At 40.1% G+C, this 23,648-nt stretch overlaps 7 protein-coding genes across 7 annotated transcripts; 3 read left to right on the top strand and 4 right to left on the bottom strand.

Annotated features, from left to right (window-relative positions):
- Window positions 1-36: 36 nt before the first annotated feature.
- Window positions 37-4,583, bottom strand: zbtb33 (zinc finger and BTB domain containing 33). The gene is made up of 2 exons (XM_026331008.1): window positions 4,296-4,583; window positions 37-3,491 (listed from the first exon to the last, which is right to left on the bottom strand). The coding sequence occupies exon 2, from the start codon at window positions 3,487-3,489 to the stop codon at window positions 1,606-1,608; it is 1,884 nt and encodes a 627-aa protein (XP_026186793.1). The 5' UTR covers window positions 3,490-3,491; window positions 4,296-4,583; the 3' UTR covers window positions 37-1,605.
- Window positions 4,584-5,615: 1,032 nt separating this feature from the next.
- nkap (NFKB activating protein) lies at window positions 5,616-8,613 on the top strand. The gene is made up of 8 exons (XM_026331113.2): window positions 5,616-6,201; window positions 6,298-6,378; window positions 6,495-6,556; window positions 6,644-6,739; window positions 6,837-6,879; window positions 6,960-7,154; window positions 7,817-7,966; window positions 8,149-8,613. Exons 1-8 carry the CDS (start codon window positions 5,780-5,782, stop codon window positions 8,321-8,323), a joined length of 1,224 nt encoding a protein of 407 aa, XP_026186898.1. The 5' UTR covers window positions 5,616-5,779; the 3' UTR covers window positions 8,324-8,613.
- A 559-nt stretch (window positions 8,614-9,172) lies between these two features.
- Window positions 9,173-10,278, bottom strand: ndufa1 (NADH:ubiquinone oxidoreductase subunit A1). Its single transcript, XM_026331114.2, has 3 exons — window positions 10,026-10,278; window positions 9,817-9,906; window positions 9,173-9,335 (listed from the first exon to the last, which is right to left on the bottom strand). Exons 1-3 carry the CDS (start codon window positions 10,125-10,127, stop codon window positions 9,315-9,317), a joined length of 213 nt encoding a protein of 70 aa, XP_026186899.1. The 5' UTR covers window positions 10,128-10,278; the 3' UTR covers window positions 9,173-9,314.
- Window positions 10,279-10,765: 487 nt separating this feature from the next.
- upf3b (UPF3B regulator of nonsense mediated mRNA decay) lies at window positions 10,766-14,403 on the top strand. The gene is made up of 10 exons (XM_026331265.2): window positions 10,766-11,118; window positions 11,368-11,474; window positions 11,557-11,663; window positions 11,750-11,848; window positions 12,141-12,251; window positions 12,334-12,377; window positions 12,468-12,656; window positions 12,747-12,904; window positions 12,982-13,297; window positions 13,385-14,403. The coding sequence occupies exons 1-10, from the start codon at window positions 11,008-11,010 to the stop codon at window positions 13,520-13,522; spliced, it is 1,380 nt and encodes a 459-aa protein (XP_026187050.1). The 5' UTR covers window positions 10,766-11,007; the 3' UTR covers window positions 13,523-14,403.
- Window positions 14,404-15,531: 1,128 nt separating this feature from the next.
- Window positions 15,532-17,877, top strand: rpl39 (ribosomal protein L39). The gene is made up of 3 exons (XM_026330774.1): window positions 15,532-15,623; window positions 15,926-16,029; window positions 17,657-17,877. The coding sequence occupies exons 1-3, from the start codon at window positions 15,621-15,623 to the stop codon at window positions 17,703-17,705; spliced, it is 156 nt and encodes a 51-aa protein (XP_026186559.1). The 5' UTR covers window positions 15,532-15,620; the 3' UTR covers window positions 17,706-17,877.
- A 440-nt stretch (window positions 17,878-18,317) lies between these two features.
- Window positions 18,318-20,493, bottom strand: sowahd (sosondowah ankyrin repeat domain family d). The gene is made up of 2 exons (XM_026330772.2): window positions 20,245-20,493; window positions 18,318-20,043 (listed from the first exon to the last, which is right to left on the bottom strand). The coding sequence occupies exon 2, from the start codon at window positions 19,910-19,912 to the stop codon at window positions 18,929-18,931; it is 984 nt and encodes a 327-aa protein (XP_026186557.1). The 5' UTR covers window positions 19,913-20,043; window positions 20,245-20,493; the 3' UTR covers window positions 18,318-18,928.
- Window positions 20,494-20,587: 94 nt separating this feature from the next.
- On the bottom strand, window positions 20,588-23,372 carry pttg1 (PTTG1 regulator of sister chromatid separation, securin). The gene is made up of 6 exons (XM_026330773.1): window positions 23,246-23,372; window positions 22,495-22,587; window positions 22,259-22,389; window positions 22,070-22,151; window positions 21,581-21,742; window positions 20,588-20,733 (listed from the first exon to the last, which is right to left on the bottom strand). The coding sequence occupies exons 2-6, from the start codon at window positions 22,580-22,582 to the stop codon at window positions 20,651-20,653; spliced, it is 546 nt and encodes a 181-aa protein (XP_026186558.1). The 5' UTR covers window positions 22,583-22,587; window positions 23,246-23,372; the 3' UTR covers window positions 20,588-20,650.
- Between the last annotated feature and the right edge of the window lie 276 nt (window positions 23,373-23,648).

The following is a 23,648-nucleotide window of genomic DNA, read 5'->3' as shown; positions in this document are numbered from 1 at the left end:
AAAGGGCTTTAACACAAAAACATACTGTAAATCACACAATGTTAAACTGTTTAATTAAAAAAGAAAACGGCATGACTGAATGATTTGATGTGGCATTCCCACGTTAGCCCTACTTGTTTACTCAAACTAACCAATCACTACCGTCTGACAAAATGGAAACAGTAAAAAAGTGGAAATACTACACAAAAAAGTCCTTCACATGATCCAACACTAAGTGCAATCTGTATGGACTGAAATAACCTTTAGTTTATATAAAGTCATCTGTATGCAAAATCTCTAGCCCCACAGCTGGCAGATTTAAGCATGAAAACATCATTTCATATACAAAACATGGCAATCACAGGAAATAAAAATATAAGGGTGCATCAAAACAGAAGGTGCTTAATGGACCAAAAAAAAAAAAAAAGCAGTTGACTGAAAATTAAATAAGTACTGAATATCTTCCCTGCCACAATACCCAGACATGGGATCACAGACAATCACATAATGAAAAAATATACTTCATGTCATAATTAACCTTCTCTTGTTACAGAATTAGGTGTAAAATTGTCTAAGATGAGAACCAGGAGTGATCACAGTCCAGAAACTCTTTTAAATTTCCACTGGATCCTCAAATCAAACAAGATTCATGATTGATGCAACCATTAACAGACTTAAAAATTGAGTAACCTTGTTTTATTAGTTTCATTAGGGGCACGGCTTGTATTTTATACAAACCACAAATATATTGTGCCTCAACCAGAGTAAAGGTTGATTACACACGATTTCATCAGCTGAGGTTTCACATTATTAAATAGCTACTAACCCTGTTTCCATTTTGTGAAATGGGGACTCAGAGAGATTGTTAATATTATTAAGTGATTTAGATTATATGACCTGAATGTTAAAAATGACTGCTGATACAACAGTGAGAACAATATGTCTCATTTCAAAGTTCTGTGCTTCAGATCCTTCAGCTGAAATCTTCAGCAGATATAGAATCTGAAGCTGAAGACTAAAAGGAAGGCATCAATATTAGTCTGCAAGAGCTATAGCTCTCCTCAATTAAACATATGATTTTATTGCCTTATTAATTACAACTACACAATTATGCCTTAACCACCCTCTTATTTTCCATACAAGATATTCTGACTCCTGCATGGATTTTTTATCATTCATATGAACTGCTTTACCAAGCGTGAACTACTGTTTTTACATGCTAATTTCGTTATCATTTAATCCAGTGATACAAAAGACCAAGGTTATTACAAAACCAGAGTTACACAAGTAAAGGTACAGTCGCATTAATTTTCCATCAAGCTACTATTTTGCCATCTCCCTGTCACTCCAATCAAAGTCAGCACAGCTGCCAAATTCAGGCATCCGTCTCCTGTTTTGGTGCAATCTCCTTAACACCTCTGTTTAAATAGAACTGTATGGATCTGAATTACCACAGTGTTTAGTATAATTCGATACCACAAACTCCATTATAAACAGAAAGGCTAATGTGACCGTACCTTGAGGTGATACTACTGGGAATTACAGAAGAATATTGTTAGCATGGCGCCGTGGGAAAATGGAAGGGAGCACCAATAAAGGCACATGTAATGGAGCAGCAAGAGTTGCTCAGTAGGTCTCTGGTATAACAAAGTCAAACTCTGTGGCTCCCTGTGGAGGAGTGCTCATGGTTGACCCTGGTCGGGTGTGTGCCTCATGTGGCATGTGAGCATTGGGCTCGACGAAGATGTCGTCCCAGTTCAACAGCCTGCTCTGAGTGGAAGAGTGTACAGCTTCACCAGTGGTGGTTATGTGGTGCACACTTCCATCCTCTGAGATGACAGGGACCCCTGGTCCGTCAGTAGCCCATGAGTACGGCTTCATCTGCACTGTTTTACATGGCAGCAGGCGGTATAAGTTGTTGTTGGCGTCATCCTTCTCTTTCCTCCCGCTGGGATCCTGGTTGTGGACTTGCTTGCAGTGGGTGGAGAGTAATTGGTAGTTCATGAACATTTCATTACACAACAAGCACTGGTACCTTCTCTCTCCTGTGTGGTGGATTTCATGTTTAGTTCTGTACTCGGCCAGGGCAAAGACTTTGTTACAGTAACGACACGGATACTTTTTTTCCCATGAGTGAGTGTTGAAATGACGGCGAAGACTAGTCAGACACACGTAGGGACGCTTGCAGACGATGCACACATAGAAAGTCTTCCCATCCATGATCAGCTCATAGTGATCATCAAGCTCAGTTTTGCTCCTCTTCTTGTTTGGATTGGTCTTCGGTGATATGGGTGTTTTGTCGAAGGGCTTCAAAGGTGTTGCCATTAATGATCTCTTCCCTTTATTAGTTTTAGAGCCTCCTTCACCTGGATCTTCCTTTACGGGGACAATGTCGTAAGTATTTTCTCCAATATTGGCATACACTTTACAGTCTGAAGAAATAGAAGCAATCTCTGTGGCTGCATTGAGTGTTACTGTCTTTTTTGCAGCTCTAGCTGATTTGGGAATGTTAGCCTGATTAGGTGACCTTTCAGAAACATCTAAGAGCCGTATTTTGAAATCCCCTTGCTGAGATGAGGGAGAGACTTGCTTCTTGTGGACTCCCGTTATATCGCTGTTTTCAGACGACTGAGAGGCGCTCGAGGGCTCGGGGGTGAAACTGCTTGACCTGGCTGGTGTTGTGGGAGCACTTCCTGAGGAAACTCTGGCCGGGGAAGATGAGTTATTGGAGATGGAGTCTGGACTGAACAGAGGGTTGCTGTCTGACAAACTGGGGTTAGGGCTACCAATACTAGGAGGCTTTGCAGGATATTTCGTCAAGGGGGCTGTGGCTTTTTCTTTATGTTTGTCATCCAAATTATTAGATTCTTCATTTTGCTTTGATTCTACGTTTTCTGAATCAACTGCATCCAAATCAATAACCTCACTCGTTCTGGGTTCTTGGTTGGGTACTCTGGTTTGAGCATCTGTTTGCGAGATAAACATAACATCACTGTCCGAGTCCTCATCATTACCTGCAGGTCTGCTTGTCTGATTGAATTCCTCTGCAGATATCGAGAAGGACTCTGTGATTATCGGCATCATTTCTGTGGCTGGATCACTTTTGTTTTCCACCTCTTTAGATAAACCAGGCAGACCCTTAACTTGTGATAAAGGTGATCCCAAGTTTGCAATAAACTTGACTCCCAGTATTTGCCCAGCATTTATCAGCTCCTCCAACATGTCGGAGCGGACACGAACAATCTTGGAGCTGTAAATGTAGTTAAGAATCTGTTCAAAGATTTCTGCTCTGATGAAGTTTAACTCAATCACCTGTCCAGCTACAGTGAAGAGCTGGTGGAAGTATGTACTTGAAGCAGACAGAATCGTCTTGTGAGCTCTGAATTTCTTGTCCTGTATGATGATGGTGACGTCACAAAATAACCCATGATTTCTCTGTTCGTTCATTGACTTCAGCACGGCAGCTGAATACTGCGTGTCAGTCGCAGATATCAGCTTAAGACTTGGCATGCCTGTAGAAAGAGAAAAAATAAAAGATAAACACGCCATCAGCTAATAACACAGCCAACTTATTGGTCGTCCTCTAGTTCTCTATACTGAGTCCATCATCAACAATATAAATAAGGTGGGAGAAGATTTCTACAAATTATTTGTGCAATGCAGTTTAACAGCATCACAAACTGCAGCCTCCAAATGACAGGAAAGGCAAATCAAAGACTGTACAAAACACTGAAACCTTAATTGCAGGTTTCTTTTTTCAGAAGTGCATTACCTTAAACTAATTATACACAATAATTTAGCAGCATTATTCATTGTTTTTTAAAGCTTCTTACAATTGATTTTATTGTTGATCATCTGATGCAGACAGAGCATCAGTGTAAAACATCGGTTTATACTAATGCAAATGAATAATAATGTAAATGTAAATATTATTTACTGTTCATGTAAATGTTAGGTAAACAGTTGGTTGGTCAGGCATCAAAAACAATAACGTTATCTTAGCTGATAGCTTTGTATTCAAAGCTGTAGTAAACACCTGGCGTTTTAGGCTGCCATGACATTTTGTAAGTGGAGAACTACGTTTACTGAACTTTACGGTGAGATCAGTTATTTTGACAAACCTATTGTTGTTGTTAGTGATGTGTTTAAACGCCATTGTTAACTAACTAGCTAACAAAGGTGACGCTAGCTGTGTCTGCTCCTCTCTTCCTCTTTAACGGCCTAGTACTTATCATCTTGTTAGCACAGTAGCCGAATACGTGCTACTTTAAACTTTGCTGCTTTTAATGCCCGCACATAAAATTAATTCTCTTTACCTGCAACCTTGAAGTTTCCTATCAGTACTAAGTGATACCACCGACTACAGCGAATACGTTAGCTAGTCAAGCTACAATGACGGCTAACACCGGACGGCTTCTCAGCTAACTACAGCCTCATTGATTATCAGCCACAAGGAGTCGCCGTCGTGTAGGACAAAAAACTACATTCATACTATAACGCCTGACAATACATATTACAGGTAACAGACTAGTTTCAAATTTGTCTGAATAAAAAAAACCCGGGACGTTATTTCTATTGAAAATTGTTTACTATTTACACGCCGGGTTTACCGTAAAAACAACTACCGGTTCGCCTTCAAAATAAAAGCGCGTATATGGCTATTATGTTAGTGAATATTGCATAAAACAAGTCGACTATATAGCTGTAGACTTCAGTTGCCAACTATCAAATGTACATCAATGACCTAATTAGATTCAGATATTTACCATATTGAACCCACCACCAACCCCCACCCTATAATGTTTTTTATTTTTTATTTCATGTTTGTTGCAACTTCCTTATAGAGTTTCAATGGACTTGTAGGACTTATTGTTAATAATCTATGTGGACACCTGCATGAAATCAATAAAGCTTATTTTAATGCAAATCCAAAATTCTTCTGAGTAACAGTCACTTACACACCTACCACTGACTGAGACATCAACAAATACCAGTTGTTTGAGTCCCAGCTTTGCTGATTTGCCTTTGTGTGCCATTCAGTTTCGTTTTGTTTTTTCGTTAAACATAATATTCTTTTAGGCTATGTGACTTTATATGTTTTTCTGGTCATTTTACTCTTAAACATATCCTATCTTTGTGCATCTGTTTGCAGTTCAGTTTGAATTATCAATAAATAACTAATTGAACCAGCAACTATAATAATTAATACATTCTCTATATCGAGTCACAGTCTAATCCTATCTAACACGGTTGGAGACAAGGAACATCCTGAACAGATCACCAGGGCTGATGGATAGAAACATTAGCTGTCACCCCAGTTACCTTAAACCCAAACAACATGGCTTTGGACTGGGAGAGAAAGCTCGATTACACAGAGAAAACACACATAGACATTGGGAGAACTGCATACAGACCCCAGGTTCAAATAGGATTTGAACCAAGAGCCTTATTGTTGTGAGGGGACAGTGCATTTGCTGCCTTATCACATAAACAGGTAAATGTTATTTTCATTACATTACATCAAATCAGCAACGACCATTAGCAGGCAATAAAAATGTTGCTTTCAAACAGGATGCAAAAGATTTTGTTTTATAGATCAAGCAGAAGCGGAACTTTGGGTATTACATGGTTAGGCAGGCCGGTTTTTATTTGGGGACGGACAGCACAGCCTGTTATTGCGTACTACGGAAAAGAGGAGAAATCTGAGCAGAGCAGTTTGTTAACTTTAATAATTTCCCTAAATTATATTTTTTTAATCGTACATGTGTCTCATAGTGTCGTGACTAAACAATCTGTGGGTATGCCTATCTCCGATCGGTCGAGCTCTGACGGCAGCGGGGAGCTGCGGAGTCCTCGGGCCCGGAGACCTCGATCTCGTTCCCGCAGTCGCCACCGCAGCGACAGCCGCGAGCGGAGCTTGTCCCCGGACAGCTTTGGACCCAAACTCCCGAAGCCGCGGAACAAGGAGAGGGAACGCGAGGAGCGGGAACGTCGATTCCGAGAAGCCAGAAACATCAGACGGATCCGCATCGGTAGCCCCCGTCGTAGCAGGTCTCGATCCCGATCGCGGTCCCGGTCTCGGTCAAGATCCAGGTCTAGATCCAGAGAGCGTCAAAACAACACTAACAGCAACCACAACCACTGGTCCGATCCGCGGGAATATTACTACGAACAGCAGAGGGACGATGCTCAGAGACAGAGGCAGGAGGCTTTTATTGCCAGGTATGAAAACATTAGTTTAGCAATGAAGTCAAGACTCTCAGAGGACAGGATGGCCAGTTGGTTTTGGTGATGGCATCAGTCTGATTTTTGTTCCAGACGTCTGCAAGAGAGGGAGAGGATCGGTGAGTTAGGTTGCCCTGAAGTTTGGGGATATTCACCAAGAGTGAAAGAACCAGAGTAAGTCAAGCATCACTCCTTTATAATACAGTCTTATTGCTTTAAAAGTTTACAGGTTACCTCGGCTCATGCATGGCTGCAAAAGATTTAAATGTTTTCTTTGTTGTTTCCACCAGCTCTGATGAATTCACACCAGTTGAAGACGAGAAAAACAGCAGTTCAGAACTGAGCTCCGAAGGTGCAGCACCACAGATTTATACATGAATAAGTTATAGCATTGCTGTGTATGCTTGAATTTACAAGGAATCCTGTCTGTCCTTAACAGAGGAAAAGAAGAAGAAAAAGAAGAAGAAGAAGAAATCCAAGAAGCGAAAGAACAAAAAGCACTCAGAGGACAGTGAGCTGGAATCAGATTCAGATGGTCAGAGAATGAACAAAGATTTTTTTTTTTTTTAAAAACTTCAACAGTCATTTTTCGTCAGATTTGTATGCTGAACTGCTGTGTTTTCCTCTTTTAGAAGAAGAAATAAAGAAGAAGAAAAAGAAAAAGAAGAACAGAAAGTAAAGTAACATGACACGGCAGCTTTGTTTGCACAGAGAGGGACGTGATCATTAACTAGACTTCAAATGTTTCCTCACAGGTCCAAGAAGTCCAAGAAAAAGAAGGCAAAGAAGAACCGTAAGGAGTCCAGTGACTCCAGCAGTGAGGAGTCAGAGGAGGAAGAGGAGGAGGATCCCAGTGGAGTGATGTGGGTGGAGAAAACCTGCATGGATGAGCACTCCGTGGGCCCCGAAGCTCCACTTACCCATATGTCCCAGGACGACAGGCCTTTGGAGTGGGTTTATTTGTCATTTACCTTTTTCTAAGACTGTATTGCTAAGGCAGTTTATGTCACTGCAGTTTTTTACAACAAAACCTTTGTAATGATGCTAAGAAGACACAGCCTGTGGTTCTTTTGTGTTTCACTACAGCTTGGACCAGACAAGAAGTGTTATCAGCACACTTCCTGTTTGTTTTATCAGATGACTGAACAACAAAATATAGATATGATCAAACTGGCCACGACAACCTTGTTCTGCAACTCTGAGTTGGTTTTTGTCGTTCAGTTGTCTATGTACACAGACAACATGGGAGTGACACTTCTGTATCTGCTACTTGTGATAGAAGCAACAATTTCATTCACTATTGATTCAAAACAATTTGAAAACATCATCTTGGGTTCTGGGAACTTATGATGGGACCTTTTCAGCTTTATCTGAAAGTTTATAGATCAAACTATTCATCAAAATGAGAATGAGCAGATTCATTGTTAAAGCAACAAACAATACATTGTATTTACACCACAGAGGCTGTGCTCTCAGAAATGTGTTTTCAATAATTACTTCTAAGCCTACAGTTGCTTCTGTAACAGAAATTGTTACCACTGTGGCTTGTGATTTTATACTAATTGTTTGCCCATTTGTGACTCTTTTAATAAGTTTTTTTTTCTTCCTCCAGTTTTGGTCATGCCTTGTTGCCTGGTGAAGGTGCTGCAATGGCAGAGTATGTGAAAGCAGGCAAACGTATCCCAAGAAGAGGAGAGATTGGTCTCACCAGTGAGGAGATTGCAAACTTTGAGAAGTCTGGCTACGTGATGAGCGGCAGCAGGTACACAATGCTTAGACATAGGACAATAAACTTTGACAGAATTTAAAGAAAAGGTTTCCATGAAATGAATCACATGGCTTTAAAATAGTGAATAATTACTAAACCAAATTTGAGTGGTAACTGAAAGAGGTGGTCATTTATTATTACTGTGATACTGACAAACCTCAAATGTAATCCTGCAGGCATCGTCGTATGGAGGCTGTGCGTCTGAGAAAGGAAAACCAGATCTACAGTGCAGATGAAAAGAGAGCTCTGGCATCTTTCAACCAGGAGGAAAGGAGGAAGAGGGAGAGCAAGATCCTGTCGAGCTTCCGAGAAATGGTGTACAGGAAAACCAAAGGCAAGGAGGAGAAGTGAACCTGATTTCCTGCAGCTTTTCTCTCAGCTTAGTGTTGAACACTTTTACTTTCTGTCGTGAGGTGTTAATATTTGATTTTTGGGATGTTACATTTTGGGGGAATGTACAGTACGAAGTAAGAATTTTAATTTTAAAGAAATCTGTACTTGAAATCCCTTAAAAGTTTTTGGATTGTATTTTTCATCATCTATACTTAGCAGAACTTGTCTTTCAATTCATCATCTTCAGTTTCCTCTTGTACATAATTCTGAACAGAACGGTAAATAAACTGTCAATATCTTGTCATTTATTTTAACTGTAATCACATGCAATATTACAAAATCTTCCTGTAAAGCAGTGATTACAGCAGCAGATGTTAACTCACAACTTTTCAAAACCCTGGATATTTCCAAATAATGTGTGTTGTCTGGTCAACGCACCAAAACTCCCAAAACACTGAATTCAGGCAGAAGAAAAACTTCACGTGTTAAGGAGAAACAGGCATTTCAATAATAAAATACTGAACCATTTTCTGTTTTTCAACTAGTAGTTGTTTTGACCAATTGTTCAACTTTAATAAAGCAGGAAGAGGCATTCACTATTACTTTGACTCAGAAGTATTCAATTAGTTTGGAAATTTTTATCAGTTTATAGTAATGTAGCTTTTAAGATCAGGGAGATGCATCACAACTACATGATAACGATAATCCTAGATAATGTCTAGGCTCCAGATACATGTATTCCTTAAGTAAATCTCCTAAAGTGTAATGATAGCCACAACATTTAAGCAGCTCTAAAACTTCTATTTGATTAAAGCCTATCTCTTGTCTGTTGAATTTGAAATTCAACACAGGAACCAAGAAGCCTAGGAAGATTTCCAGTATGGAACATTTTATTTGATACAGAGAAAACTGCTGTAAAGTCTGAAAAAACAAACAGCTGAATGTTAAACATAATCTTTAAATGTACAACAAAGAAATATTCTGCTCATCAGGGTCTTCCTGGTCCTTATCAGTGGATGTTCTCAAGTCCCTGTTGAGAAAACAGAAAAGATTTTCATTCCACTCATCTTTTAATTATTCCATACTGTACAGCAAGAAATGATCAACAAGGTGTTTATCGGCTAAATGCAATGTCACTAACTAAGCAATACCTATTGTTTAATATCTAATAGTCTCAAGATTACTAGTTGTCATAATTTGCAGTGTAATAACACAGCCACCCCAGTTATTACATAATAACTTTTTGTCACAGTATTTATTGTACAGGTGTGATGCACATTAGTGTGTTATTATTCAATGTTTTGTAAACAAACAGTAAAAATCAAGGGACAACAGTCTCAAAGAGAGTAGACCTTGGCATCGTCTTCTTCTAGGTTCTGATTGGCTGAACGCACCTGATCCAGGTAATCAGCAGTGGGTAGGGCGAGGACCTTCGAGGATTATGGGTTGCCCGTTGTATTTACGGTGAACATGAATCTAAGCTTTAGTTTTACTGACACATGGACTCTCACCTTGGAGTTGAAGTGCTGTCCTGTTCCGGACACTCGTCTGTCTCTCTCCATCAAGTACCAGTGCCACGGAACCCGAGCGGTTCTCTTCTCCTGCAGGGAAAACAAGACCAAGTGGTTTAGAGTCCAACACTGACATGCAGCCGTCTCTCGGTTTACAGTCTGCCTGGTAGCCCGGTCAGAGCCACATTGGCAGGAGGCGTCCTCCTCACCTTCCCTCCGTTGGTGAACTTGTGGATCTGAGCTGTGGCGACGCCCGGAACAATCAGACACACGGTCATGATGGCGAGGCCGGGCAGGATTTCATACCACATGATTACAAACTGTGGCTATCAGGCAACTAAGAACAACTCTGAGGACAACCAAGTTGCCCCAAGACTACCCCGATAGTTTATTTTGCTAAGAAGCTAACAAAATGTCGACCGTCCTAATGACTTATGTTCCGCTACCACAGAAGAAGAAAGCGACGTCCTGTCGGGATTTTCAAAAGAAACTCTTTAGAAAAGAAATTATCGTTACATATTTTTAAGTGCAATTATTTTTTTATTAAAATTTCCAAAAGATAACAAAATTCAACACATGACAAAACATTTCATTAATTCGCTGAAAAATTGTAACAAAACAAATGGAACAACACAAAATTGACACAAATATATTGATCTCCTGGAGCCTATCCCAGCTCTCTTTGTGTGAAAGGCAGGGGTACACCCAACAACAATTAGGTTGTGGCAGAAACTTCAATCTTATAAACTCTCCTCCCTTAAGTTCTTCATCCCTCGGGCCTATTGCACACAGTTCAATAATTCAGTTCAGCAATCTACCCATGCACACCACATAGTATGTTTTGTATGTATTACGTCGCATACAAAATAACTCTCAAAAATGTGAAACTTTATTTTGACGGGCGACGTCTAAAAAGGAAGTTTTAATATTCGGACTTGATTGGAACAAATCAAAATAAATAGCGTTTCAGTCTAATTATCACAACAAAGATAAAACGCGAAAATAAGAAAAACATGTAATTTCTAAATATAATTTAAATAATTTATCTTTGTTTTCAACCACAGCGCCACCTCTCGTGGTGACGATGAGCTGCAGGCCCAACCGTCAGAGAGGAAGTCGCTGGTAGTTCGTAGCCGGTAGCTAAGTTGCTAAAAAAGTAAACAAGTCTGCGGGATGACATGAAATTCAGCCATGAAGGAAGACAAAGAAAACACTCGACCGAAGGAGAAGAAAGTGGAAATTAAATGTGAAGATGGAGAAAAGACGGAGAAGTCCAAGGAAAAGAAAGAGGCCATGACAAAGGTAGAAATTGCTAGCTACGTTAGCTAAGATTGCTATAAACCGTCAGTTTGGACTCTATTAATAGCTTAATGTAAAACAGCGTGTTTTAACTAGCTGTGCTTTGTCATGTCTAACATGCAGAGGCTATAGTGGTGTAAATTATGTAAGTTAACAGGGTTAGCTGAGACCAGAGAGGTGTTTTATTAGCTACTAATATTAGCCGCCTGTTACCGGTGCTAATATCTGTAACTGTAAACAATCGTTTTCCAGATTGTGATCAGAAGATTACCACCAAGTCTGACCAAGGAGGAGCTGGAGGAACAGCTACAGCCGCTACCAGAGGTGGACTACCTGGAGTTTTTCTCCAACGACACCAGGTGGATTGATCTAAAGACATTTCACCATTTAAAAATAATACTACAGTGACTTTAACCTAATGTAAGTATTCTGTCCTTTCAGCCTCTTTCCTCACCTCTTTGCAAGGGCTTACATCAGTTTCAAAAACCAAGAGGATATAGTCCTCTTCAGAGATCGATTTGATGGATATGTATTCATTGATAACAGAGGTATGAAAACAACAAAGGTTGTATTAAACAAGCAAGCTTAATGATTTTTCATAAACAAATAAAGTTTCATGCTTGTCCACATGCAGGACAGGAGTACCCCGCAATTGTGGAGTTTGCACCCTTTCAAAAGATTGCCAAGAAAAGAACTAAGAAAAAGGATGCAAAATGTGGAACAATAGCTGAAGGTAAAGATATTTACTAATATGGTAAAGAAATGTACAGTTTTTGCTTCATTGTAATAAAGGAACAGGTTGATTCAATGGGGATTAAATTTCATTAGAATATTTTCATTATTTATTGCCTATCAACAAGTCATCAATATTTCCTCTACATGTGTGTTAATTTTTCTATTTTTTATTTAGAAAAATCAAAATGGTTTTGATTTACAGTGGTGGTTCCATGTAATCTTGTATGACAGGTCAACTGTTATGAAGTTACAGAGAAGCAGCCTGCTTATGTGTGCAATTTTTGTTTCAGATCCTGATTACAAGAAGTTTCTTGAGTATTACAATGGAGATGATGAAAAACTGACATCCACACCTGAGACCCTGTTAGAGGAGATTGAGGCAAAATCAAAGGAACTTGGAGGTATATGCACAGTACATTATATTAGAAAATGCAACTGAATCATTGAGATATTATTTAAACATACCCTTTTTTTCCCCATCAGCTAAAAAAACAACTCCTCTGCTGGATTTCCTGAAGAATAAACAGGTAATATTCTTGTGGTCCTACAGTGTGATGTTTAGTTATGTTAAATTAAGTGATGAAAAGTGGATTAATATCCTACTTCATGTGGTTCAGAGACTCAGGGAAGAAAAGAAAGAAGAGAGAAGGAGAAGAGAACTTGAACGCAAGCGTCTTCGAGATGAAGAGCGACGTAAGTGGAGGGAGGAGGAGAGAAAGAAGCGCAAAGAGGCTGAGAAGATGAAGAGACTTGACAAACCGCACGAGAAAGACAGGGACCAAGTCAAAGAAGAACCAAAAATTAAGGTGGGTGCTACAGTAATTGAAAGCAGTTTGGAGAAATGGGCAATGTCCACTATCTCATCATGATTTATGTCTTTATTTTTACGTGCATAGCTCCTGAAGAAGCCAGATAGAGGTGATGATGGTGATTCTGAGAAACCTAAAGAAAAAGCTAAGAAACCAGAAAAACCAAATAAAGAGGACAGATCAATGGGGAGTGTTGAGCATAAGAGACGTCAGAATATTGAACATAAGGAGGATCGAGGAAAGAAGTTAGTTGCTCCAGTAATGTTTTCAAACATATTGCACTTTATACAAAATACTTAAACAGGATTTGTTCTTGATACAGAGTGGACGAAGACAGGAGGAAGGAGTTCAGGGAGCGTGATGCAGAACGAGACAGAGAGCGGGAGAAGGAGCGCCGTCAGAAAGAGAAGGAGCGCATCAGGCGACAGGACGAAGATCGGCGGAGACGGAAAGAAAGGCAGGATGGCGAGAATTCATGCAGGAAGAGGGAGGAAGAGGTGAAGAAAGAAAAAGACCGTGTGATGGAGAAGAAAAAGAATGAAAACAATGGAGACTCCACTCACAATGAGAGTCCATCAAAGCCTGCCAAAGACATCAAGAAGGAGGAGAGTGGTAAACGAGAGAGGCTACGAAATAAGGTAACAACTCTAGTCCTTGAAGTTATCAAGTAATATCTCATAATTGCTTTTTAGTATTTCTAATAATGTTGTTTGTTTGTGTATCAGGACCGGCCTGCTATTCAGCTGTACCAGCCAGGGGCCAGAAGCCGCAATCGAGTTGCAGGAGGAGGAGGGGAATCCAACTCAGTTGACAGGAAACCAGATACTGAGACGAAGAAAGTGGCTGACAAAGTAGACGACTGAGCATCTTTCTACTTGAGGCATTTTTTTTTTTGGTTTGGTGAGGAGAAGGGAGATAGGCCTGTGTGGCTCAGAGCAGCAGTGTGGTGCCTCAGGGCGATGCGCACTGCAGTTAAACCAGAGCTGCATCCAGCTTTCCCAGCCTCAGAAGCAGAGGTGTGATAGTGTAGCCTCTAAGTGCCTGAATGTGACCCTCTTTAGTTTTATTTGTTAGGGAAGGTAACAGTAACCTTTGAAAAGAGTTTGGCTTTAGGGCACATTATGTGAAGCCAAAGCTTTGCTGGACCATGTGAACTCAAAGTGACCTTATTTGAGTATTATTTTTCCATGGATAGTGTTGTACACATTGCAAACATTGTCTTTTAGCTTCATCCACATCATACTCTGGAAGTATAAAATAACTTCACACTCATGTTCATATTGCCAAGCTCATAAATATTGTTTATACACTGATTTAAGTTAGATTTCTGAGATAGCATTGCCATTTTCAGTTTAATGTGTACACAAAATTTCATCACAGTCAGCCTGGGGAGCTAGCAAGTCAAAATTAATTTTGTTAAAGCTTTTCATGGTGTGTAACTCTGAAAGATTCATAGTATTACAGGCTTAGAAAATTTACTGAAGGACATAATCTGTTTTGACTTGGTTTGGGATCATAAACTGACTGAGGAGTAATAGCCATTTCTGACTAAACTGCCATGTGACAGCCATGCCTGCATGTAGACTTCAGTGATCAAAATGTGGCCTTCCCCTTTTCTAATCTGACACCTGTTAATCTGTGATGCACTAAACTGAATACAGCATGAAAACATATCATTGCTGGTGATGCTAACGTACAGTAGCCACTTTTGTCGGGAAATAAAAGAGGTCTTTGTTAAAATCTACTTGTTTTTTATTTTTTCTTTCTCTCCCCCTTCGGTGGTACCTGAAAATACAAGAAAATTCTGTGTTTGTGAATTTCTATTTTTGAGTTTGAAGTTTGAGTTGGATGATGTTGCAGTGGTTAGGTGCTAGTCACCCTTTTCACCAGTTAGATGCTTTTGATGGGCCCAATTATGAACTGTTTAAACTACACTTAGACCTCAGTCAAGTAGAAGTGGAGGTCTTGCATTGTAAATATTGGTGAAGTCAAGGTACATGTATATAATGTCAGGAAAACACACATAAAATCATTATGGATTTTGCTGATTATTTCCTTAATTAAATGATTTATTGTTCCTGGTTGCATAACAATGCAGATCACAGTCACTCAGCTCAAAATTAAACCTACACAAGACTTTGTCCAACCACTAGTCTGGACTACAAACTAAGAATAGATCAGAATTATCAAAAGAATATTAATATATTCAAAAATCTGAACTAATGAAATGTTTGACATTTTAAAAGGAAACATCAAAACTATTGCAATTATTTTCATTAGCTTTACTTACTTCACAATTTAGCCTAATGTATCTCTCTCTGGGCAGCATGGTGGCTGAGTGGTTAGCCTGCCTCACGGCAAGAAGGTCATGGGTTCACAACCCAGCCTTTCTGTGTGGAGTTTGCATGTTTTCCCCATGCTTGTGTGGGTTTATTCCAGGTACTCCAGTCCAAAAACATGCATGTTAGGTTGATTGATCTAAATTGCCTATAGAGTGTGTGAGTGTGTGTGGTTGTGTGTCTATATGTGGCCCTGTGATGGACTGGTGACCCACCTGTCCAGGGTGTACCCCTGCCTTCGACCCAAAGAGAGCTGGGATAGGCTCCAGCAGATCCCTGTGACCCTGGTTAAAGAATGAGCGGGTATAGAAAATGGATGGATGGATGATATCTCTCTCCCTCTCTGTCTTTCTCTCTCTCTATATGTGTGTGTGTGTGTGTGTGTATAGACACACTGTGTTCAGTGTGAAATTGTAAACATCATAATAAAATTATGTTTCCTTTTATGATATCAAGCATTTCATAATTTCAGTTCTACTCTATTCTTGGACGCGCATGCGTCCTCTAATCATGCAATGACATGCGCACTGGGTTCGGTGGACGCTTATTGGATAAAAGTTTTGACGTCACTTCTTTCGTCCTCTTCGATCACCGCCATAGTGAGGAAAGGACTGTGGCCAAAATGGTAAATACAAAATCTTTAAACATCCACGTTAGTAACCTCTGTAAACCTGCGCCGATAAGTTCGTCAATTAATAAAGATGTCAATTACACTTCACAAGTGTGTATGTTGCCTAATGGGAAATAATACGCGCATATTGAAACTCTTCAGTTTCGCTAACTGCAACCGCCATAGTAGTGGTACTCGTGTTAGCTGCCAGTTTGGGTTAGCTTTAACTGCTAACCCGAAGACGCGGGCTTAGCCTTCGAGTGCAAACGGCGTCGTTGTGTTTCCGTGGTGTTAATGGTTCGCTGTGTTGTTTTCAGTCGTCCCACAAGACGTTCAGGATCAAGCGCTTCCTAGCCAAGAAGCAGAAACAGAACAGGCCGATTCCTCAGTGGATCAGAATGAAGACCGGCAATAAGATCAGGTGAGCTCATAATCCGTGTGTTTCTGAACCTTTAATGACATAAACCTGCTGAGCACTGAAGCATGAGGTCTGTTTGTCACAGTAGATGTCCTTAAAATGTAGCTATTTAACACTTATTTGCCAGTTAGCTCACATTAATATGCACCAGTTCTGCAGTTATGATTATATAAGTAGGAATTATAGATAGATCCAAGGTATACTGGGGAAAACATGGCCATTTCAGACTTTAGTCATTCCTGCTGGTTTTCCACCACACGCTGATTTTGTGGTTGAATTCAACTGCAAAACCTTCGGAGACCCTGTGTGCAGAATGCAAACAGCACTGAACAGATGTTTTAGACTGTAGCTTATAGTTTATGTATTATAAAGTAACTTCATTACATTTTTCACCCATTAAGCACTGATTTATCAATTTTAAGGTACACTGGACACAGCAGTACTGCAGTAAAAACTACATTCATGAATGAAATGTTCAGTCTGTGCTGAAACTGTTTCAGAGACTTTATTGTCAGTTTGGAGGCTGCTGTTCAATTATAATACAGAGTTGCCTCTGTTTATATCCATGAATGTAAATGCATTAACTTGTCTCAGTGTAAATGAATGCTTGGTCAAAATGACCCTAAAATTGAGTGTTTACATTTGAACCTTAATGAAGGCAGAATTTGTTGCATGACAGTTGTATTAGTACTATTTTAGAGTTTAGAGTTTGAGTAAACTGGCACCCAAGTATACATATAAAATCAGTTATATTGGCTTTCACTTCTTAAATTTCAAGTAATTTCAGCAGTAAAGTTGTAATATGAAGAGATATCTATGGATGTGCAGGTAAAATTTTCAGTACAACAGACCCTGGTTTCTGTTTAATGCTTTTTAAATTGTCCTGCAGTAATACATTGTGTTCTTGAAGTGGCTACAAAGACGTTTGACTGAGCAGGAAAAGACAGAAGCCCCATTTCATGTAAAGCAGGTCTGCAATTGCAGCACTTGGTTGCAGTAGAGTGCTGTCATTAACCCTGCTGAGAGTATCCTTCTGCTGCAGAGCTCTCACTCGCTCTCACTGTGTTGATGAGGACGCTCTGTAGCTGAACATTGCTTCTAGATAGACTGCTTACAACTGATCTGCCCATTAAATGGCTTCCTCTAGGGATATTTCTGCTATTGGTGTTTCTGGTATCACTTATAGAGCGATTCCCATAATTACTCCAGTGGTTTAGTGCCACTGTGAAATCATTATACTTTGTTTCTTCAGAAGATATGGTACACGTGATTTCAAAAATATTTTTCATTCATTAAGATTCACTTAGTATTTGCAGTTACTTTAGTGATTGTATATTTATTGCACAGCCTGATGTACTCACTAAGTGCTGTGGTCAGTCCTGAAACTACAGCAGCACCAGTAGTATTTGCATAGATTCAACTGAAGCCCTAAACCTGCCCTTAATTTTACTGTTTCCTTGTCTGACTATGAAGGCTGGTACCATTAGTAGTCTTTGAACTTGTCCACAAATTGAGACAGTAAATGATAGTTTGGTAAATTATAGCAGGCTTGGTTTTGTTCACTTCATAGCTTTGTCAGCCTTATGGTAGTTGAAATGCACTTCCCTGACATTTTTTTCTTAAATTTCAGGTACAACTCCAAGAGGAGACACTGGAGAAGGACCAAGCTTGGCCTGTAAACATGGGGGTGCTTGGGTCCCAGTGTCCCTCCAGCCCAACATCTACCAGGACCTCCAGCTGCTGGGCCTGACTATGAGGAGGGGCCATGTTATCTGGAGCAGCATTTGTTTTGTACAGATACTCTGGTTATACTTATGTTTGACAATAAAAGATCAGTGATCAAACATAAAATGCAGGTGTACACCCCCTTTTTTTCCCCCAAAGTGAAGCTGAGCAGTCTGTTTACAAGCTGAATGTTTCTGAAGCAAACCAATCATCTGATACAGCTCTGCAAAAAAAGCACTCACTGTGACCATACAGCAAACTGCTGAATTACTGTTTCATGAAAGATTGTTGTTCCCAGTTTGTCTAAAATTGAGCTCAGGCCTTGTTGCTTGGGCCAAAGACAGCACTGATATTAAATAAGCCTGTTGTGGTAGTAAGAAAAACTAAAGTTGATAACTGGAGAAAAATGTGGCTGTAGTGACTAATATTTGAACTTTTGAATCAGGCAAAAGTGGGTCAGCAGCAAGAAAATGCAGATTAGTGTTGTGTTGAAGTTGGATTCAGTGAAATATGTCTGAAGGTTCTCAGTCCTTCAGGTGAAGTTATCTACACTGAGTCATGGCAAATAGACTTATAGTTTTTTAATTTGACATGTTTCACTATTCATCCAAGTAGCTTTGTCAGTCTGAGGAAAAGCTGGTAGGAATTTATCTTTCAGGGTGGTTTCACTCCACCCACAGCCTCAGTGAAATATAATGTAAAACAAAGGAATTTACTAGAGTAAACAGATGGCTTGTCTTGGACAAACAGTATTGATAGTGGAGTATCATGGTGAAATGTTTCAGTGGTTAGAGCAGTGTTGCTTCTCGGATTGTTTGCAAGATTTTCAGAGGTGTGAACATGAAAAAAGTAAATGAAAGACATCATTGCTTTTATCATTATTAATCTCTATTGGATTATTTCAGTCTATAATTAAATTCTAAAAACATTTTCTGGAGTGAAAAGATCTTGAGTGCAATGTGAATATTCAGCCTGTATATGAAACAAATATTTAAAGACATTAATAGAAACAAACTCCTGATTTAGAGTAAAAGAAAATAAGTCATCAGTTTTAAGGAAGGACTGAAATTACAAGTACAAATAATATATTTTGGTAATGACTTGTGACTCCGCGACCCACAACGCTAAATGTGAATATGGAATGATGCACATATTTGAAGGCTTGTGTCATATCCGATCAGCTTTTGTGTCCAAGAAAAAACGAGGGTAACAGCTTTCTGAAAGAGCCGAATCTCCAGCTGCCACCCCTCCTCGTCCGGTCAAAGTAGTTCATTGTTGTCTCTCCACCATCCACCTTGACGCATGGGGTCAAGTTCGTTTGCGCAGCGCTGTTATTGTTCGCGTTTTTGTTGCCGATTTGCGTAGATCCACACCTGTGCTCATCGTCCCAGGTCCCGAGCAGCTCCCTCATCTCCAGAGGGGCGTCTCCCTTCAGGTACTGCCAGGCTCTTTTCCCATTGTAGTCCATGGCATCCACGTTGGCACCGAAAGCTCCGACCAGCAGTTTGATGACCATGTACTGGCCGTGCATGGTGGCTACGTGCAGCGGGGTGAACCCACCGCTGCCCCGCAGGTTCACATTCACAGGGATCCCCGCACTTTCTGCGTAGCGCAAAAGTTTGACCAGAGTCTCGTCCTGTCCTTTCTTGGCCAGCCAGTGCAGGACCGAGTACCCGCTGATGAAATCCTTCCTGCTTAAAATATACGGATCCTCGGAGAGGAACTCCAGGATGGTTTCATAGTTTCCCTCCACCGCAGACAACATCCATTCGTGCTCCATGGGATACAAAACGCAGTCTGCGTTCTGCTCGGAGGGCAAGTCTCTTTGTGAGGACAGTACGCTACTAAACCCGCTGTGTGACGGGTTTTTCAGAAGCAGCTCTTTGAGGTATTTTTTACGCATAGCCGGTGTGAGCGACCCTTTCTCCGGACACTCTCCCAGCTGTCCTCCCGGGTTGGACCAGTCTGTGACTTCTTGCTGCCTCTGCAGCCTCGACCTACGCTGCAAAGCACTGGGCATGACCTGCATGCCATATCTCGAGAGTCGCTCCACAACGGTGCTCTGTCTGGCCGCGCCGCTGCCGTGGGCGTTGGTATCGCCGACAGCTGGTTCAGATCCAATTGTGTCACATCCAGCATCACCCAATCTGCTCTCGGACATGCTGCTCCTTCCTTGTGCGCGATGAGTCCAGGGCGACTTCCTTTTTATTTAGACAACACCCTGAAGATATCAGTGTGAAATTATACCCAGGGAACGTTTTCCCTGCACTCTGCTGGATCCATTCCCCGAGTCTCTGGAAGAACAAGTTCATTTTTAAACAAACACGCTCAAAAGGCATTTACTTCACGCGTAAATGTGTCACTTGAAGCGTCATTAAGTACAGAGAGGAATTTCATAATTTCTTAAGCAAAGCAAAATACACTTTCAGCGTTTCCCCCCCTTTCATTGTAAATAATTAGGCTGTTTTAGCCAGTCACACCCGTGTTACTCACCTGTTCAGCGTCCAAAGCGCGTAACCGACCACGTTTAAAAGCACTCAGACTCTTAAGTGTATCGACCATCAAGCGCTTCGGTCCATGTGAAACATCGGACGGTTTTTGGTTAATGGATAAGAGCTGTAATTTATTCCATAAACCGAGATACAGACTCAGTTTCCCTTTTTCTTAAGCGGAACTGAGAAAGTTCACATTTTCAGGAAAACCCAACGACGAAAATCGTTCACATGTGACCACTGATGGACTTCAAAAGCAGGAAGTAATAGACTGAATCCTCAACTCTGTCAATTATAAACCAGCACTTAGCTACAGAGCGGAACAAGCTAAACAGATCACATGGTGTGGATCATTAAAACAACTTTATTGCATTAAAACAAAACAATTAGAAATACAAAAGCATTATTTAGTCAGTATCTGGTTCTGGAGGAAGTTCCATGGTCAGCTCATCCAGTGTTTGAAGAAAAGCATCCAGCTCCACACAGTGATCTGAGAGAGACTCAAGTTAATGATACAGCAGCTTAATCACATACAGTTTCAGACCTGCACCCCATACTTTACAACTACAATAAACAGTTAGCAGACAGGTCTATTACAGGGTGCTGAGGCTTATTTATTACATTTAACCTTTCTTCACATCAGGACATCTACACCACTTAATAGTTCAGATTGTTGTACTAGTTCTGAGAAACAAATTCATGTGGGACTATTAAATTTGAGACTGGTTCCAATACACTACACAGGAGCACGGTAAGTAACATTTTCCTCAATTTACTGGGTGTTGCAGAGAGCTTTAAAGGAAAAAAGTCACTATTAAAACCCTGAAAACATTGTAGTGTGGCAAAGTAGCACAATACAGCTGCTTTTTATGGGTTGGGCAATACAACATACAACAATCATGTCCACTCACAGGTGAAGTGAATACAACTGTACAGTGGCACATGTCTGTGTGGGGTATATTAGACAGCAGGTGAACAAAGTTGACATGTTAAAGGCAGCCAAAAAAAAAAAAAAAAAAAAGGCAAGTGAGGATGTGAGTGACTGATGTGATGTGACTGCAAACTGAGGGCTAGAGGACTGAGTCAACTCCCAAACTGCAGGTCTTCAGAACTGACCAAAATTTGTCTAAGGAACAACAGGGTAATGGGCACTGAAGGCCCATGGATGACAAGGTTGCCCTGCTGTAGATTCAACTTAAATTTCATCCATTCTTTTTTAAAGTCCATTTTGTTTGAATCGTTAAAGATTTACTAAATTAAAATTCAGTGATTATATTGATATCAGTTACAGTGGGGAGGCTGTCTGGAAGGAAACGTAAATGCAACTGATGGGATACCTGAACATTTTGGCATCTTTACAGGTGACAGGTCTGGGAGTGGATCAAACATTCCCAAGTCCTCTTCATACAGATGTGGGGTTTGTGAGAAACAAGCCAATCCAGGAAGAGCAAGGCCACTGAGAGGAACCAAATCTTCAGGTATGCTGTACTTCTCAAACTCTGAAGGACAGGGTTTAATATATATATATATATATATATATATATATATAAATAAAACTAAAGTAAGAGCCAACTGGCTTCTATACTATAGAATAATTCACATATTTGGCATGCACACATCTTATGTCTCCAGATATTAGCAGCAGCAGAATTTATACATTGTATGTCATTTCTGATTCACCAGCATTTTTCATCTAGTTCACTATGTAAAGAGTGTCATGACAAATTCAGACTATTCCAAAAGTTATTGTCAAATAGTTTACATGTAAGTGTTTGGTAGCACCATAAAGAATTAGATTCTACTGTGTTATTGAAGGTGCCTGTTACCTAGGGGGTCATAAGGAATGAACTTCTCAATTTCTGGATATTCCTCCACTTTGGAGTGAGGACCATGCTTGACTTGAGCTGCCTGTGGGGAACAAATCCAAGTGTTAGTACATCTATAGTTTAAGATATAGAACAAATAGGTGACTACAGTGTGACATTTAGATTTTAACTGGTACATTTTATTCCAACCTGTGGCTTTACAAATTTCTTCTCTTGTGTGTTGACAACAGGGGTTGAGACTTGTTTGTTGACAGTACCAAAAGCCTTACGACCCGATGGCAGAGGAGTGTTGAAAGTTTTGGGAGATTTTATTAGTTTCTCTGTTGGAGGGGGGGAAAAAAAAAACAAGCCCATGCATATTTCCTGCTAGGAGAAAAACAACTTAGTACTAATAAAATAAGAGCTCAATGTTGACACTTTCATACCTGGAGCAGACTGAAGTCGCTGTCGTAGTTTGACATTAGGTGCATGGAGATGTGCATTCTCTCGCTCTGCAAAGATGAAGTTTGCCATCGTCTCTGAAATCACAAGCTAATGTTAGCTACTGCAGAACACTGCAATCTATCAACATACAGGTGAACACTGGCGCTCTGTGTGGAGACAGACTCATTGGCAGATACAGCACAGGCACTTACAGATATGCAGATATGCCTTGAGATTTGGGCTTTCCCTTTTAGTGTGTCTTGTACACAAAAAGTTTTAAAACAACTGAACTAACTAGCTACAGCTTAACAGACCAGACCGGAATGTGTTTTCCCAGCACCTGATTTACAACATTTGTGCCAGTTTTGCGCCACAACACATAACGCTAGCGTTAGCTAACTTTAGCTAGCTTTACGTACGTTTAGTTAAATATGAGCCTGCTAACATCATTATGTTAGCGTCAAAAAAGTACAGGTTAACGTTTAAACGAGTTTTAAAAGCTAAACGATAACCATCAAACTGCGATTTAAGAGCTAACGCGAATTCAATAAAGTTATCGCTGAGTGACCTAATGTAACCTTAAATCAAGATTATCACATTTCGGGGATTAACGCTAATGAGAAACATAACGTCGGCGTTAGCTAGCTAACGTAAACGTTAGCTTAACATTAGTTGCGTCTTGACTTCGATAGTTCGTCAAATTGATATTAACTTAGATTAATGAGAATGACAGTGATGCTAGCGTTGCCTTACCTGCGCAAAGACTCGATATCAGCTCCTTGTTTGGGTTCAGACAGTTGTTTTCGTACAAAGCTGTGATGACGACCAACTCGACCGCGGCTCCATTTTAAATACACTGCTCCCTTCCTATTGGTTCCTGAATGAGCTCACACGACCTGAATGGGCGTTTCCCCCCAAAATGTAAAATTTATAATGACACTTGATAATTGACACTACATATAGATAAAGAATAGGCAAATAAATAACCACCTTATTTAGGGATTTATTCTCTATAGTTTTTCTACCTTTAGAGACTTTTCTATTCAGAGATATTAAAAACTTTAAGAACATTAACATAACAATATACAGGACAGCGAAATGCAAGTACAAAAGGTAAAAATGTAATACGCACTGAAAATACAAACTTTTAATTAAA

Source organism: Mastacembelus armatus, chromosome 10 (assembly GCF_900324485.2).
Source record: "Mastacembelus armatus chromosome 10, fMasArm1.2, whole genome shotgun sequence".
Lineage (NCBI taxonomy): Eukaryota > Metazoa > Chordata > Actinopteri > Synbranchiformes > Mastacembelidae > Mastacembelus > Mastacembelus armatus.
This window is presented reverse-complemented; position numbering and strand designations above follow the sequence as displayed.